Raw genomic sequence first — 16,265 nt, forward strand, 5'->3', positions numbered from 1 at the left:
AGCCCGTAGGCTGGCCTGGACAGCTATACAAGAGAAGATTGTCCACCCCCAGCATTTTGGAGCCCTCCCTGGGCAGGCTGCCTCAGACCTAGTGGCAGCGATGGTTCATGATATAGAGGAAGCCTGGGCCCATGGAAAAGTAGTCTCTCTTCTTACTCTGGACATCAAGGGTGCTTTTGATGCTGTACTCAGAGGAAGGATGCTGCGGAGATTGCAAGAACAAGGCTGGCCACCAAATTTAATTAGATGGGTGGAAAGCTTCATGACAGGACGCACAGGCAGGATCAGATTGGATGGACTCCTGGGAGAGCTCTTTGATATCCCAGCAGGGCTTCCACAAGGCTCGCCAGTCTCACCTATTCTATTCATGCTGTTTATTCAGCCTCTGTTCTTTCTAGGAACTATACAAAGAAGACGTGCACGCTTAGGCTACGCAGATGATCTAGGACTGCTTAGTGCTGGAACCACTCTTGAAGGGAATGTTGTTACTCTCCAGGAGGATTTCAAGTTGCTAAATGATTGGGCCAGCAAAGAAGGGCTGACATTTGATTTTGCCAAAACTGAGATAGCACACTTCACACGGCGCAGAACCCTTTCAAACCCCTCAATTGACCTTGAAACAACATCTGGCACTCACTCTATTACAGCAAAGGCAGTGAAAAGCTCCATAAGATATCTAGGAATCTGGCTAGATAGAAAACTGAGCTTCAAGAAACACATGGAGACCATGGCGGCTAAGGCACGACAGGTGTCTAATGGCATATGAGCACTAAGCAACACAGCAAGAGGCGCCCCAGTACAACTGCTTAGACAATCCATTCAGGCCTGTGTGCTCTCTGTGCTCTGCTATGGAGCAGAGGCCTGGTGGCCTGGAGCCACACAAATGGTGAAGGGAAAGGAAATCTCCAATCGAATGGATTGCCTAGTCAGAAAGCTAGATCTAGCCCTTAGAGATGCTTTGCGAGGGGCACTACCAGTCTACAAGACCACACCCATTTCAGCTCTACACCGTGAGCTAGGAATCATGCCAATGAAAGAGACACTAGACAACCGGCGTGCTGTATTTGCAGTAAGAATCAAAAAGCTTGACAAGAGGCACCCGCTAGTGAGACGCTCTAATAAAGTAGCTACCACCAAACCCTATACCACACGTCTGTCTAGAGCGTCCAGTCATGCTGGTGGGATAGAAGCATATGACCCTCTACTCACGCCCCCTTGGATGAGATTTCCCAGGAAAGAAGATCTGCAGATTGGGTATGAGGCAGGCCACACAAAGAAACAGGCAGCACAAGACTTTAAGAGCTGGCTACAACAACGCAATCCCCTGGATCTGGTGGTCTTTACTGATGGTTCACAGATAGAGCACCCTCAGCGTGTGACTGGTGCAGGATGGGCTATATGCTGGGGTAGCAAACACCGTCTAATCTCCACAGGAAACCTGCCAATGGATAAAGCAGAGGTCTTTGACGCAGAGGCAATGGCAGCCCTGCAGGGCCTAAAGGAAGCCACCACCTTGCCTCAGGCGAAGTTTGCCAGCAACGTCTACATTTGCCTAGACAATTTGGAGGTAGCATGAGCCCTTGGATCCGTGCCAAACACCTCTAGCCAGCAGGTCTTCGCGCAGTTTCTGAAAGCCATAAAGGCCTGGCAGAGCAGGGATAGGCTCCCATTGGCCACCCAGAGCAGGGTGGTCATTAGATGGGTCCCAGGCCACGCAGGCGTGGCTGGTAATGAAAAGGCAGATCTTGAAGTCAAAGCAGCCGCAGCGCAGGCAGCAAGTGCAAGCATGGTACCTCAACCTGACAGCATAGGCACTCTAGCTTATATAAAGTGACACACTATGGAACAAACCACACGGGCCTTTGAGAACTACTGGGCCAAAAATCAGCCCAAACACTATATGGAGCTGGAGATCCCACTAAAGAGAGCCTCAACAGAGGTAAAACTTTCACGCTTCACATTAGGAAAGCTCTATGCCGCCCGATCAGGTCATGGAGACTTTGCAGCCTACCACAGCCACCTTAAGCATGAAGATGCAGAGTGCTACTGCCGGTGCGGACATAGCAAAACTCCAGAACATTTCTACTATTGCACTCTTGCAAGAAAAGCAGCAAAGTGGCGCCGGCCTATCTACAATCTCCGCGAGACACTGGCAACCTCGCGTGGGGCCCTAGAATTCAATAACTGACTAAGAGAAACAGCCTTCTATCAGAATATCTGTCCAATGCGCTGTTGCGCACCTTCAGATCAGATCCCACAGACCATTCTCTCCTCTGTCTTGCCCCCATCTTCCTCACCACCTCCTCCTCCTTCCTCTCTTTCCTCTCCTTTCTCTCCTTCCTTGCCTTCCTTCCTATCCGCCTCCCCTACCTCCCTCCCACAAACCTAAAACCTCTCAAAACCTCTGCTCTATGGCAACCGACCCATGGGCTCTGCCGGTGCAGCAATACGCAACCCATTTTTGCCTCATTTGTAAGATAGCTACTAGATAGGTAGTCGCCTACGGGCGTAGCTCTACCCGCCCTATAGTTCGACGCGGACTCTACTAGATCACGTGCCCTTAAGGCACGTGGACTAACCGGGCGTTAAATAAAAACACACACACACACACCATCACAACTTTGCAACAGCATTCCGTTACCACCCCAACCACCTCATCACCTTACACCGTGCAAGCCAGCCTGACACTCCACCGCGGCACTTAGCCTTTCGTCCATTCACTCGTCTCGTTCATCTTGTTGAGGTTGCACTCTCGCTTAGTCAGTGTTAGGGATAAAAATTCCCCCTTTTCACCTTTTTTCCCCTTCGTCTCTCTTACAACCTTCTCACACATTTCACCAAGTTTGGATAGAATGAATACCTTGGATACTCCTTTCTCTGCCCACTCCTAAATCATCTTCTTTGGATCCCTCTTTCTCATCTCTATTTACCCTCATTTTGGTTTGCCACCTTGCTGGTATATCTCGTTTAATCTTTATATTAGCCAGCCCCTTTTCACCTCCTACAACAAAAACCTTTCGCATCAACAACACAGCAACCACAGCAACAGAAATCCAGCCAACAAAGATACCCCTTCAAGGTATAGTTTCTTTTTTACTCCAACTTCCCCCCGTTTTTCTCTTCTTGGGTGCCAGGCAACATTTCTCGTTTTATCCATCTTTTGCTCTAATTTTCCTTTCTCCAAATAACACCGCCCGCCGCCGCTTATATCTTGGAACTTCATCGTTTCGATCTTCTATATTCCCGAGCCACCTTTCCCCTATCGCACATACCAATCTATACACTCCTTCCGGAGGGAAAAAAAAAACTCTATCCTCCTGCGTAACCGCGGTAAGGATCAACCCAAATAGCAAAATGATGACGCCGCAGAAAACGGCTACCTGCTGATATCTAAGATACCCGGGGGTTCGCCTGTCCTGGCAAACTTCCTGCCATTACATAGGTAATGGGCAGTTGCGTCTAGATAAACCGTCTGAGGCTATATCCCATTGTTCCCCGTTTTCCTCGAGACAAAACAGACGTGCAGAATTTACTTTACCTGCTGTTCGTGCAGCTCATCTCCCTCAGCCAGCCAGACACGAAATGCCTCTTCCTCCCTTCCCTTCCCTTCCCTTATCCTTTTGGTCGAGGCAGTACATAGGGTATGCTTCTCAAGCACACATGCATCGGTTTTTGGCTTTATACTTTACTTCATTGCCAGTGCCCAAAAACACCCTCTCACTTCATCCTCTTCTACCGTTGAAGTCCGGAAGTCTGAGTGTGTTCTTACGACGAAACCATCAACCTCAGCAAAACTCGTAAGATTCGAATTCGTTAAACCGAGTTTCGATCTCTCGATGCATTGGACTGGTTACCTGCACTCAAGAATAGGCTTTCAGACTTCTAAGCGGAGTAATTGCTTTTGGCCTACTGTAATTTTTCAGAACCATCCTCTTCAGTTCTCCAGCATCCTACCCAGACACCCGCGGCAATTTTGGATTTAGTTTTATCGTTGGGAACCGAATAAGTTAATAAAAGCCCATTGACTCCAAAATAAATAAATAAATAAATAAAATAAAATAATTATAATTATAATAATAATAATAATAATAATAATAATAATAATAATAATAATAATAATAATAATAATAATAATAAAGAACTAAACACCCTCTTCCTGCGCTGAATCAATGTTTTTAATTTAATGTAATTTAATGCAATATATTATCTATCGTTTTATTTCGTAGATGGTCTCTTAACCCATCTGTTTCCGTCCAACTATCACACATCGTTGCATCAAATCAACCCCCGCCTAGATGACCTATATGGAGCATCATTAATATACTCACTTGCATCCCACGCCCATATTCTCCACAGCCAGTCCCACTCGTTCAATTTAAAATTGGAAACGAAAATCTTAGAAAAAAATTCACTCCTCAACACCTGCTCCTTCCACTCTATCCACTATGAACTTAAACACTTGCTCCTTATGCGCATTAAGCATCTCATTGAGCCCCCGGTTAGGTGAGCGGATCAGACGGCCATGCCGTTTCGAGAACTTGCGACTGTTTTCTGGCCCGGACCAGACACTGTGCAGGTGCGAGACGAAGACCATGGAGTTCTATTTATGTGTGAAATAAGTGGGTGGTTAGTGAGGTTGACAAAAGAAGTACCCGAGAAGTGGAAGGTCTAGGCGTAGATATAAAAGGTAGATGCAGACATACATCTTTATACCATTTCGACAACCAGGTGGTGGTGTTGCTCGAGACAGCGCGGACGGGGTTTTCAGCCACGAATGAGATGACACCATTAACGCGTTCGTGAACTCGTTCTGATCACGGTGAAAAGCTGCTGTTAGTACCTTTACGCTTGGTATGGCCCAGGGGTCCGTCCGACCCTGCCCTCTGGATGTAAGTGCATACCTGTATTCACTAAGAGGTTTGTTAGACCGTAATATGCATCACCTACCCCAAGGAAAAAAATGCTTGTTGCGTCGTTGGGTCTGTTTGATTGATTATAGATGGTCAATTTCCGTAAGAAGAGAGGCGCAATGAGAGGAGGGGGAAATAAATACGCACTCGATATAATTCTCCCAAAGATACGTGGCAAGTTGGTCACTCATCTGCATTCGTGTGCGGGTCTCATCTTGGTACGTGTTCGATTTCTATTGGGTCACAAAAACAAATGGAGTCAGAAAATGCCGTTTATTTGAACACGTTCAAAAAAAAAATAAGGGGGGGGGGGGGGGGGGGGGGGGGGGGGGTTTTTCTGTTCACCTTAGATAAAGTAATGTGTTTGGGAATGTTGACATCAATGACGCCAAAATTGTTCTGAATGGCCCATGAGACATAGTCCTTGATGACATCAGCCTTTCGTCCATGTTAGCCATTCCCATGACGTGGGGTAGGGTGTTGTTTAGTTAAAGGACGTACAATCCAGCAGTTATGTGGTTCCAATATGTTGGTGACAGGGTGTGGAATGCCCATGAGTTCAGGACTGAAGGAATAGAGGAAGATGCATGTTAGTTTGGATGGGAATTATATGGAAAGTTTAAGGAATAATAATAAACAATTGACGCACGGGTCGTGGAAGATCACTAGAAGTGGATTTTCTTTGTCGTAATTTTGGCTACAATAATAACTTCTCGTTAGTTGGAGGACGGAATGGTGCCTTTTACAGACGTAAACGTTATAGTTACCTCGCGAGCACTTGATTCTCAAATGATTTCGAGATTGTGTCTCGATATATGTAAAGATTTGTAAGTTTGCAATCATCGTAAAGCTGTTTCGCTTGGTATTGCCGTATGATATCTGCAGGAACGATAAGCACATGTTTCCTCTGAGCCAAGTTAGAATCCAAAAGTTGCCTTACCGTGCATCCGATTACCCTGGAATATCTCCGGAGGGCCTGCACAACAGCGGATGTAAGTAGCAGCTTCATATGGGAAATATAGTTGCCTCGGTAAATACCTTTCGGATACATGCTTTTCCAATACGCTGACTGAATCATTGCGACTCTCTTTACGGTGTGCACTGCAGGTCTCGATGCAGATGCCGAATAAAGACGGTCGGGCGGTTCACCCATCAATGTCCTCGTTACAGCAAGCGCAGACTTGGATATTGATCTAAAATTATACCCTCCCTGAAGTACGTATGGTTAACTAGGCGTCATTGGTATTTTCCAGTTATTCAAGTATAGAACCTACCTCTAGACAAACAGCCACTTTACCACCAGCCAAATTCATAAGCATACGGGTCATATGGGCATAGCAAGGAGGGGTTACAAAGCATCCTCCTAATTCGTCACCGGCAGCCGCATCGAAACCAGCAGATACTAGCATTATAGATTAGTGTGTAAGAATACAAACGCCCGTCGGGGAGGCAAAACGCACTGATAACTAGATCTGGATCGAATTCATAAGCTATGGGCATTATCACTTCCTGGAAGGCATACATGTAATCGCCATCACCCATCCCTTGTGTTGGCCAGGGAATATTGATATTCCTGGAAGATGTGAGCTAACAAAGACAAGAGCAGTGAAGTGTTGATTACCAAAATGGGGCAACTTACTTTCCAAATCCGTTCCCTTCACCACAGCGGTCCCAGTTACCTTCGTCACCACCGGGATAAAAGGAGCCATCCCTATACACATGAAGAGATATATAAAGGATGTTCGGATCATCATAGAAAGCTTTTTGGATGCCGTTTCCTGCATATATGTGAGATGGAGAAGACGGTAAAACTCTCGAAATACGGATTACTAATTACCATGATGTACGTCCCTGTTATCAATTGTCAGTCTGCATAAACTTCCACCACTTTTGCTTTTAGCCAACATGAAACAGATTGATACCAGAACAAGACAAACATAACATACCAATCCAGAATCAATATCTTCCGACACTTTTCTCCGAACTCTCTCTGGCATACCCTGGCCGCAACGCAAACATTATTAAACAAACAAAACCCCATAGTTTTGTTATGTTCAGCGTGATGGCCCGGCGGCCTGATTACCGCAATGGCATTCTTCACCTGGCGATCCACGACGGCCTTACACGTCTCAATGGCGCCACCACACGAGAGTATGGCAGATGTGAATGTGAGGGAATTGAAATAAATCGAATCCCGCGTGTGTTCAAGCGCGATCAAATCATCCTCGGACATATCTGTGGAAATTTCAAACATAGTTAGGGTTAGCCATTCGTTTTCAACGGTATCACATCTATACACTCGTTTTTGTTTCATGTGGCAAGAAAAGCTATATATATTAAAAAAAAATAAACATGCAGAAATAAAAATAGCAATAATAACTTCACCTTTCGTGCTTTTAACAAAAGCATAATGTTCCGGATCATGCACCAACGCTATCTCTTCCTCAGTAGCATCTCTTGCCAGTATTCGGTGTAGCGGCAGAGAGACGAGCGGCTTTGAAGACTCGGGATCCTCAACCAGCCCTGCCTTGCAAAGCTCCTTGTAAATGTAATAAATTCGCCGTGGATCTTCCGGATGGACGTCCAAAGTCGGCTTGACTTCGCAGTGATAACGCATGCGAATATCATAGCATAGACCTGTGGGAAGAGACGCAAGGGGCAAACCCTTGTTCTCTTCGGCCATGTCATTGGGCCAATCGGAATCTTCTTCGACCAGGCTGTCCTCGTCTGTGTTAGATTTGGATTCCTCTGGCGATATCCTTTCAGGGGTGGAAACTGTAGCATGGTCCTGTGGGGAGTCGGCGTCTTTGGCAATATTTATAGAAATAGGGAGCTTCTCTCGGAATGACTGGATTAATGGTGTTTCATCGGGAACTGGGGCTGTTGTTACTCCATTTAATTCCAGAGGGCTGGGAGGTTTCTCCGGAGTAGTACTCGAAGGACGACCGGGGCCAATGGGAATCATGGTAGGCGGAGCCATGCCGGCCATGACGACATCCTCATCTTCTTCCATGGTTGACATGGTATGTATAATATGAAAAGTAAAGCTTTCCGAATCCTGATTCCCGCGTTAAATGGTATGGCAGGATAGCAGAGACAGGGCTCAACAGAGCATAATTCAAATCTCGATTTGAAGCCCGCGGAATTAAACCATCAAAACACCGCAGATGATACTGAAGAACAGAAGGGATATCAATACAAGAAAGAAAACGAAACCCGCTAATGACGACCCCAAAAAATAAAACAGCAATTTAACAAAGGGGCAATAAAATTAAAAAGACAAAAAATTTAAAAATTTAAAAAATAACAAAAAAAAACCCCTTTCCCTCCTGATGTTGATGCTGTGTTAGATCCTAAACACAGGGCAATAGGCCTCAAACAAATCAGAAGAATAATTAGCAAATACAAAGATATTTTCTCAAAGAAAAGTACAAGGAAGGAATTGTGTCAAGCGTTACAAATCAGGGATATAAATCAATCACGTCTGCAGAGGCGCGGGTGGGATATACACCTGGGAAGGAGGTAAATAACTACCTAAAGTAAGTTACGCTGAGGGAGATGAGATGTTGATGAATGCAATGCAAGGAGGCAGCCGACTCTGTGGTTTTTCAATTGAATATGAATGGCCTTATTTCTCCAAAGGCAATTCTCAGCTGGTTGAATGAGTTGGCGGTTGAGAATATTGAAGACTTGGGGGTTTGTTGTCTGTAATCTGTTGTTCGCTGTGGCTGAGTTGCGAACCCACAAAAGTCGGAGAGGGAAAGACGAAGTGCTCCGGTGCTGGGAAAATATTGTTCCGTGAATGTACCACGTGACATGGAGTTGGCGGTTGGGGGAACTGGTAACGGTAAGAGTAGTTAATGGTAAGTTAATATAAGTTACCTAACTAACTAGAGGGAATAATAATATGATGATATCGGTTCAGGGCATGTACGGAATGGCTAATAAAAGAAATCATCTGATAAATGGAACATAGAGGGGTTTTTTAGTCGAGTCCCCGGTAACTTTCCACTCCTACACCCGGTCAAGAACAAGATCCGTGTTCATTCGCCGATAGTTATCTCGGCATCTAAACTATACTTCGAGAGTAGTAGCTAGTTTAGTTAATCTACGGCAACGGCAATGCAACTTACCATTGTTCAGGGGCACCAATGCATTCTAAAAACCAAGAGCATATAAGGTCAGATCAGATGAAGGGAATCTAGGGAACTTTTCTCCATACACTGGCACATTTTTAGCTCTTATCCGTGGGATCATCCCTTAACTAGTCCTACCTCCTCATTCCTTGTTATCTCCCGCGCTTTTATTTTTTAACCACTACTAATAATTGTTATGCTAATAACAAGTAAACAATCGAAAATAAGAAAGATGAAGCGTTCTTTTTCCCATTTCACACGAACCACCTTTTCTCTTTCTACTGCACAGACTTCCAGATGGAGAAGCGGATCTGAGGGAAGGAACGAATATTTGATTCTTTTTAAAAAAAATTTTTAATTTTTTTTTTTGGGGAGGGGGTGAACTGTGAGGCAGGCGATTACATATTTTATATAAAAGAGGCGCGGGAAGATATTAAGGAGAATTCAAAGAGTTCAAATGTTGATCTGTGTCTGAATCTGTTTTGAGAGTGATTTGATCCATTATCGTTCCTGGATCAAAGGGATGGCTTAGAGAACGCTTCTCTCCCCGCTGCTTGCTGCTGATTGCTATTTGCCAGCGTCGACCTTGGCGATGTAGGCTTGAATAGGAAAGGAGTTAGATTTCCCTTGTTAACCCTTTTGAAAGGGGTAGTTTGGAGTAGATTCTTTTTTTTTTAAAAAAAAAAAAAAAAAGAAAGAAAAGAAAAGAAAAGAAAAGAAAAGAAAGATCTTACCGATAAGGTCAAGAACACGGCGGGAGTAGCCCCATTCGTTGTCATACCACGAGATAAGCTTGACAAAACGGTCATTCAGGGCAATACCGGCAGAGGCATCGAAGATGGAAGAGCGAGGGTCACCGTTCAAGTCGGTGGAGACGAGAGCATCTTCAGAATAGCCGAGAATGCCTGGGAGATGGATTAGCTAGGTACACTTACACACAATTTACCGTGAAAAGATTATAATTTTGTGTCGACATACCCTTAAGCTCGCCTTCGGAGGCAGCTTTGACGGCAGCCTTGATTTGGTCGTATGTAACGGGCTTCTCAGTGCGGCAAGTGAGATCAACAACGGACACGTTGGCAGTGGGCACCCGCATGGCCATGCCAGTGAGCTTGCCGTTGAGAGCTGGGATGACCTTTCCTACAGCCTTGGCGGCGCCAGTGCTGCTGGGGATGATGTTCTGAGCCGCAGTGCGGCCACCACGCCAGTCCTTGTGGGAAGGGCCATCGACGGTCTTCTGGGTGGCAGTATAGGAATGGATGGTGGTCATGAGTCCTTCAGCAATACCGAAGTTGTCGTGGATGACCTTGGCGAGTGGAGCGAGGCAGTTGGTGGTGCAAGAGGCGTTGGAGAGGACGGAGATGTCGGGCCTGTAACTCTTCTCGTTGACGCCCATGACGAACATGGGGGCATCAGCGGATGGGGCGGAGATGATGACCTTTTTGGCGCCACCAGATAAATGGGCCTTGGCCTTTTCAGTGGTGGTGAAGACGCCTGTGGACTCGACGACATAGTCGACGCCGTGCTTGCCCCAGGGGATGTTGGCGGGGTCCCTTTCCTGATAGAAGTGGATGGTCTTATTGTTGACGGTCAGGTTGTTGCTGCTGCTGTGCTGGATATCGCCTTTGAATTGGCCGTGTGTGGAGTCATACTTGAGCATATACGCCTATGATTGATTTAATTTGAATCAGTTTCTGATCATAGAGATTGTGGCCATTTCTACTTTATCAATCGCCTGAAGGATTAGGTGTCACGTACAGCATATTTGGTTTCAATGAAGGGGTCGTTCACGGCAACGATCTCGACATCATCGTGCTCAACACTTGCGGATTTCATCAGCGAAAACAGAAACAACGTAATCTAGCAAGACCACGAATTGATAGAACTCACGCATTTCGAAAGACCTTGAATATACAGTTAGCAAACCAGGAAGATTGATCGAAGCTGGGTTGAGTTGAGGTGAGAGGTTAACACATACGATGCGACCGATGCGACCGAAGCCGTTGATTCCAACCTAGAGACAGAAGAATTAGATTTCAACTTCAGCACTGCAGGTGGACAGGTGCGCAGAAATAGCACATATACATACCTTGACGACCATTATAGCTGTTGCTTGTTTGGTTATATGGTTGGTTGTTGTTTATTTTGGGGTTGGATTGGCTACAAAAAAGATGAGGGGGGGGAGAAAATGTCAGTCAGCGAAACTGTTGGAAGAAACGACTAGCGGAATCGGCGGGGTGGTTTAGGTAGTTAGCTAGCTCAGGCAATGAGACGGATGCCCTGGGGGCAGCTCAAGAAGTAGCAAGTAGTAGCAACGGGTCAACAAAAGGAGAACGAGGATGGACTCACAAATACGAAAGGTGACAATGGTAAGAGATGTTGAGAGATTTTGGGAGAGAGGTTGAAGTGGATAAGAAAAAAGAGAAGAAAATCAAAGGGAAGGGGAAGGAAGGGAAAGAAAACAAGGTGGGATGGGCCCGAGTTTAATTATATATATACCACGGACTTGACTAGCAAATTGCTGCTAAGAACTGTTGAGGAGGCAAAGAGCAACCCGGGGGTGGACTTCGTCATAGGGAGGGGCCCCCTGGCTGTGCTTGACGCAATGACTCGGGAAGCAATGGGGAAATATGTGTGTAACTAAAACATTGCATGATGGCATACATATAACTTATTATCCTGGTATCTATCCCCTAATTCTGTCTCTATATGTAATGTCTCATCCATGTATCTATCTCATACTATGGGTCTATATCTTTTTACTTACGTATCTCAGTTAAAAATAGTTGTCATATATTTCAGACTCTCCCCTAACCAAACAGTGTCCATGTTCTTCTATCCCATTCCAGGGATTCCACAATATCCTTTCCCACCAACCCCCAGCCAATGAGAAGTGACAGAGCCGGAGATCATCTGGAGGTTGGCCCAGTTTCCCCGATCTTGCCGAGTCGCCGGCTTTGTCCCCCATTCTCCCCTACGACTTGGCTTGCCTTTGAAGTTCCCGCGCAACACCCGCCTTGCAGTATTTATTGGGACTTTGGTGTTATGTTATGTCCCTAAGATGAACAGCAGTGATATTTTAGTATATTCTTGGTGAGCTATGAGCTAGAATTAGGAGTGGGCTGGAGGATGTGAGGGGGAAATAGTTAGCTAACAACGGGAGCCACTAACTAATCAATTGACTGAATAATTGAAATTTATAATCTAGCATTTCCTATGCAATTATTTATTTACAATTACTCTTATTTAACGATCGGCCTAGTTGCTCGCCAGTTACCGCATCCCGTAGCTACACAGCAGACCCGGTGTGCTGTGTTGTCGAGAATGGATGTTGTGGGTTGTTAGGTGGATACTGCGGCCAGTTGCCCTAATCACGTGCCTCGCCATATAGATTTCGGCTCCTCTGTCCTCCCGTAGAGCTAGATCATAATCATGAAGTGGTAGCTTAACTAAATTAGCTTTATTAACTAGTTAACTAGTTAACTAACCTAACTAGTTAGTTACTGGATGACTTACGTAACCCTCACAAGAAGGGTCCCAAAGGTTCCCACTGCTCACGGTTGGCCTTCCCAACCTTACCCGTCCGGATAGTTCACCAGGGCTCGCAGAAACCATTTCTCCGTCTCCTGTGCCGTACCTTCCACTTAATCTTCTCGCCGAACATCTCAAAGAAGGGATTGATTGAGGCTGCAGGGCGCCTCATGTGAGATGGATCCAGTTTCTTGTAATTAGATATCTTGCCCCAACAAACTTCTCCTGCTGAGCAACCTTCTGGGAGAAAGGGAACAAAAAAAAAAAAAAGCTGGAAAATTCGACTGCGGGTCCAAGCTCTGGTTGCAGTCCGGAATGTTCTGTTTCAGTCTCGCATCTTTATTCCTATTGGACAGACGGAATGAAATATCGGGGTAATAATTTCATGAACCCCTCTATCTGATTTTCTGAAGTAATAATGTGGTGAACTAAGACATCCCATGAATAAAAAGAGGTTTAAAAAAAAAAAGAAGAAGAAAACGCATGCTGCCCGGTATACATGTCGCATCAGGGAGAAAGAGATATATACCCATGAATTGCCTTTTGGAAGAGGGGTTGCGGTCTGTGATCACTCCGGTCGGTAAGATTGTAAGTCCATCGTTTTAAGAACTTCAGTCGCCATGAAACACCCATCCCAACAAGACGACAAGACGGAAGAGAAAACGAGGCTACACTTTCTTATCCGTAAAGTATTCCGCACCCCCACGTTAGCGCGTTCACTTCATATTGGATTCTAATGGACACTTCTCCCCCTCCCTCCCAACCTTTTTTGTCCTCCACCAAGCAGTTCCTCCTACTCCTCCTTCGCGCCCCCTCTCCAGGACTTCTCCGCAGACTCTACACTGGCCTTGTCCTTCTTAACCTCGCCCTGAGCCATCCCCATAAACCCACCCCCAACCTTCCACGGCCTCTCCAGGTCGCCCTTAGCCTGTTGGCCAAACACATGTACCTTGACCAGGTTGCCCTCCAGCGCAGACTTGACGGGGATAATCGACTGGATCAGGAGCGGGTTTGTGTATTTGAAGTACAGGTGCATGACACACATCATGCCGACGCCCATCAGCTGGGACTTGAGTAGGCTGCGGAGTTGCTGCTTGTCATAGTCCTGGACCGTTGTGATGACCGGCCGCGGTTCTTCTTGCGATCCCATCGGAGCGGGCTCAACGTATTTGAGGGTTTTTAGGTCTGGAGGAAATAATTCGGTTAGATATTGAATTTATGACAGGACAGACGATGGGGGTGGGTGGCGCGGGAGATTAGGAACCTTTCTTCTTGTTTATTTGTGATCGCACGTATATGTACAGGCACAGGATGAAGATGTTGGACGCGATGTACATGGTGCGCACACTCAAGAGTACGTTGGGATCGTCAAAGGGAATTTTCTTCGACACCTGCATCATTACAAGGATGATCACCAGGTTTGTTCTATATGGAACGGAAACGTATTAGCCATGACATGTTGCTTGCATTTCTTTTCGTTTTCTTTTCCTTCTTCTTCTTCTTCTTCTTCTCCTCCTCCTCCTTCTTATCTCTCTTCTCCTTCTCCTCTCTTCCGTCTGCTTTCTCGTCTCCATGGGAGCAATAACGTTATCACCAAGCTGAAAGACTGGCTTACATTTGCGGACTGAGAGCCATGCTGACTGGACAGAGAGCAGCAAGTGTAGTTGATCCCGGAAGGGGATAAAGGAGAGATGTTGGGGATCTTGATAATCGCTGTTCGTCGTCGTTATCGTCGCGATATTCGAATATTTTTCTTTTCTCTTTGGCAGCTAGCTGCCTTCGGACTTTGAGGAAGCGACAGCTGGCCCCAAGAGAAAAACAGATCACGTGATATGACCCGAGGCTGCAGCTTTGGCCCGAGCTTTTCCGACAGCTTTTCCAACTACCAAAGAGTAATTGCACATGGAGTTATTCATTAAGGTGATGCGTGTGCAGTGTTGACGAGCAACAACAGGCCTGGTTGTGCATGCCTCAAGCTTCTCTCTGCCCAGATTAAACTACGTATCGATGCAGAGGTTATACTCCATGCCATATCCAGTTCCTGGCAAAATGTTAGCCATCACCAGATGTGCTTTCTTTGAATAGCAGCACAAATCTCCGAAGACGCAGGCATCCATTCCAAAACCCCAAAATCCCAAGAGTCTTTCGAAGATATAGCTGCCTAGATACCTCCCTTTCTGGAGATTGATTGGTAGCTCCTAGTTTTGGCGTCGGAAAACTGCGGATTACAAGGCCTGGATTCATCGGATGGTTGTTATTAGGATACATCGGGCAAGATACATCCGATCATTTAGCTTTATCTTACATTGGCATGGTATGTACGTCCTTCCTGGCGTGCAGAGATATCCAATGAATTACAATACACTCAGACCCTTGCAAAAGCTAGATTACATAGCAGCATCCGGAGACGTGGGCGTCGAAAAACTTCCAAGGATTAGGACCCTTCCACTGGGAGTGCCGCTGCATCTGAAAGACAAACCTAAGCATTTTAATGGGTTTCATAGCGGCAACAGTATGGGAACACCGTTCCCGGAAGCACTTACCTGCATGATCCCCTCATCAGTCCAAGACCCGCCCCAGGACGAATTGCTAGATACCCAGCAAGCTCATGCTGGAACGGATTTCTTTCTGCTAAGTGGCTCCCATCAATGACAGGTCTTCAATGCAAACTCCTTGATACCCCAAGCAAAATGATTTGATTCCAGACTCCAACGCCTTACTCTGTCTGCATATAATCAATTCAAATACCTAGCCGATAACAAATATCATAATTATTTCAAGGTATGTAACATGTAATGCAGTATTGGACTCTACCAGCATGCCGTATTTCCGAGAGTGCCCTTCCGTTTCCTTCCCAGTTCTCGCACCACACGATCGTTCTCTCACGGTCCATCTAACGATCATCTAACTATCACCTCTCTGACTTCAGCCCATCCACATTATTTCAGCAGCCATGGCCAGTGTCAACCCCAACATCGATATTACCAGTACGCCATCAAGAAACCCCATATTTGTGTCCCCGTGCAATCTCCACCACCTTCCTCATTTTGGTCATTGTCGACTGCCATTCCAAAACAACACGGGCAAAACGACATGATGATCACGTCCATCGAACTGAGTTCTTCGCAATCCACGCCATTTAAACATGGTCGGACATAGGATTCGCCCCGGTGTCTGCAGAAGTCGTAGATCTCAGTGATGTCTTCGCACATTTTGGTCTATTTTTGGTTGGTTCTCGTGTTTTCAGGATTGGCAGTTCTGCTTTCCTTGCGGACGGGCTGTTTAGGTGGGAATTGTGTAATATGGAATGGTATTGGTATATTTTAGTGTCGCTGGTTGATGTTGATGATATTGTCTCTGTTGAAAGGGAAATGCGGAGGAGGTTTCAGGCATGTGAGAGAGGTTATTTTGTGTATATAATTCCCCGCATCCAAAACGTAAAGGAGATATATATTATATTTATGTAGTCAATATCGCTACACTACATGGGTTGGTATGAGAGTGATAGAAGAGAATCTAGAAAGGATTTTGTCATTCTAAGTCGACAACGATAGTATACATAGTTCACTTGACACTGTCAGTGGTTGGTTATTGGCTTTGTCTCCTGACAATGTGTTATAAACCATGGAAAATTCCGTTTCGAGGGGAATGTGAGAGGTATAGGAATAAGAATTCCATTCACCTTCCA

General features: G+C 45.7%; 4 protein-coding genes across 4 annotated transcripts; 1 reads left to right on the forward strand and 3 right to left on the reverse strand.

The window, feature by feature from the left end:
* Positions 1 to 4,408: 4,408 nt before the first annotated feature.
* PAAG_08467 (histone deacetylase hda1) lies at positions 4,409 to 7,932 on the reverse strand (the record flags this gene model as incomplete). Its single annotated transcript, XM_015846518.1, has 15 exons — positions 4,409 to 4,600; positions 4,704 to 4,810; positions 4,902 to 4,981; positions 5,058 to 5,143; positions 5,256 to 5,348; positions 5,412 to 5,475; positions 5,678 to 5,789; positions 5,851 to 5,886; positions 5,949 to 6,120; positions 6,185 to 6,312; positions 6,371 to 6,483; positions 6,550 to 6,688; positions 6,748 to 6,761; positions 6,857 to 7,145; positions 7,296 to 7,932. 15 exons carry the CDS (start codon positions 7,930 to 7,932, stop codon positions 4,409 to 4,411), a joined length of 2,262 nt encoding a protein of 753 aa, XP_015701182.1.
* Positions 7,933 to 9,613: 1,681 nt separating this feature from the next.
* On the reverse strand, positions 9,614 to 11,147 carry PAAG_08468 (glyceraldehyde-3-phosphate dehydrogenase; the record flags this gene model as incomplete). Its single annotated transcript, XM_015846519.1, has 6 exons — positions 9,614 to 9,645; positions 9,781 to 9,951; positions 10,025 to 10,712; positions 10,805 to 10,906; positions 11,025 to 11,060; positions 11,136 to 11,147. 6 exons carry the CDS (start codon positions 11,145 to 11,147, stop codon positions 9,614 to 9,616), a joined length of 1,041 nt encoding a protein of 346 aa, XP_015701183.1.
* Positions 11,148 to 13,370: 2,223 nt separating this feature from the next.
* On the reverse strand, positions 13,371 to 13,974 carry PAAG_08469 (inorganic phosphate transporter; the record flags this gene model as incomplete). The annotated part of the gene is made up of 2 exons (XM_015846520.1): positions 13,371 to 13,762; positions 13,842 to 13,974. 2 exons carry the CDS (start codon positions 13,972 to 13,974, stop codon positions 13,371 to 13,373), a joined length of 525 nt encoding a protein of 174 aa, XP_015701184.1.
* Positions 13,975 to 14,926: 952 nt separating this feature from the next.
* Positions 14,927 to 15,229, forward strand: PAAG_12562 (hypothetical protein; the record flags this gene model as incomplete). The annotated part of the gene is made up of 1 exon (XM_015848039.1): positions 14,927 to 15,229. The coding sequence occupies one exon, from the start codon at positions 14,927 to 14,929 to the stop codon at positions 15,227 to 15,229; it is 303 nt and encodes a 100-aa protein (XP_015702345.1).
* Positions 15,230 to 16,265: the final 1,036 nt, after the last annotated feature.

This window comes from Paracoccidioides lutzii (assembly GCF_000150705.2).
Source record: "Paracoccidioides lutzii Pb01 unplaced genomic scaffold supercont2.35, whole genome shotgun sequence".
In the NCBI taxonomy this organism is placed as follows: Eukaryota; Fungi; Ascomycota; class Eurotiomycetes; order Onygenales; family Ajellomycetaceae; genus Paracoccidioides; species Paracoccidioides lutzii.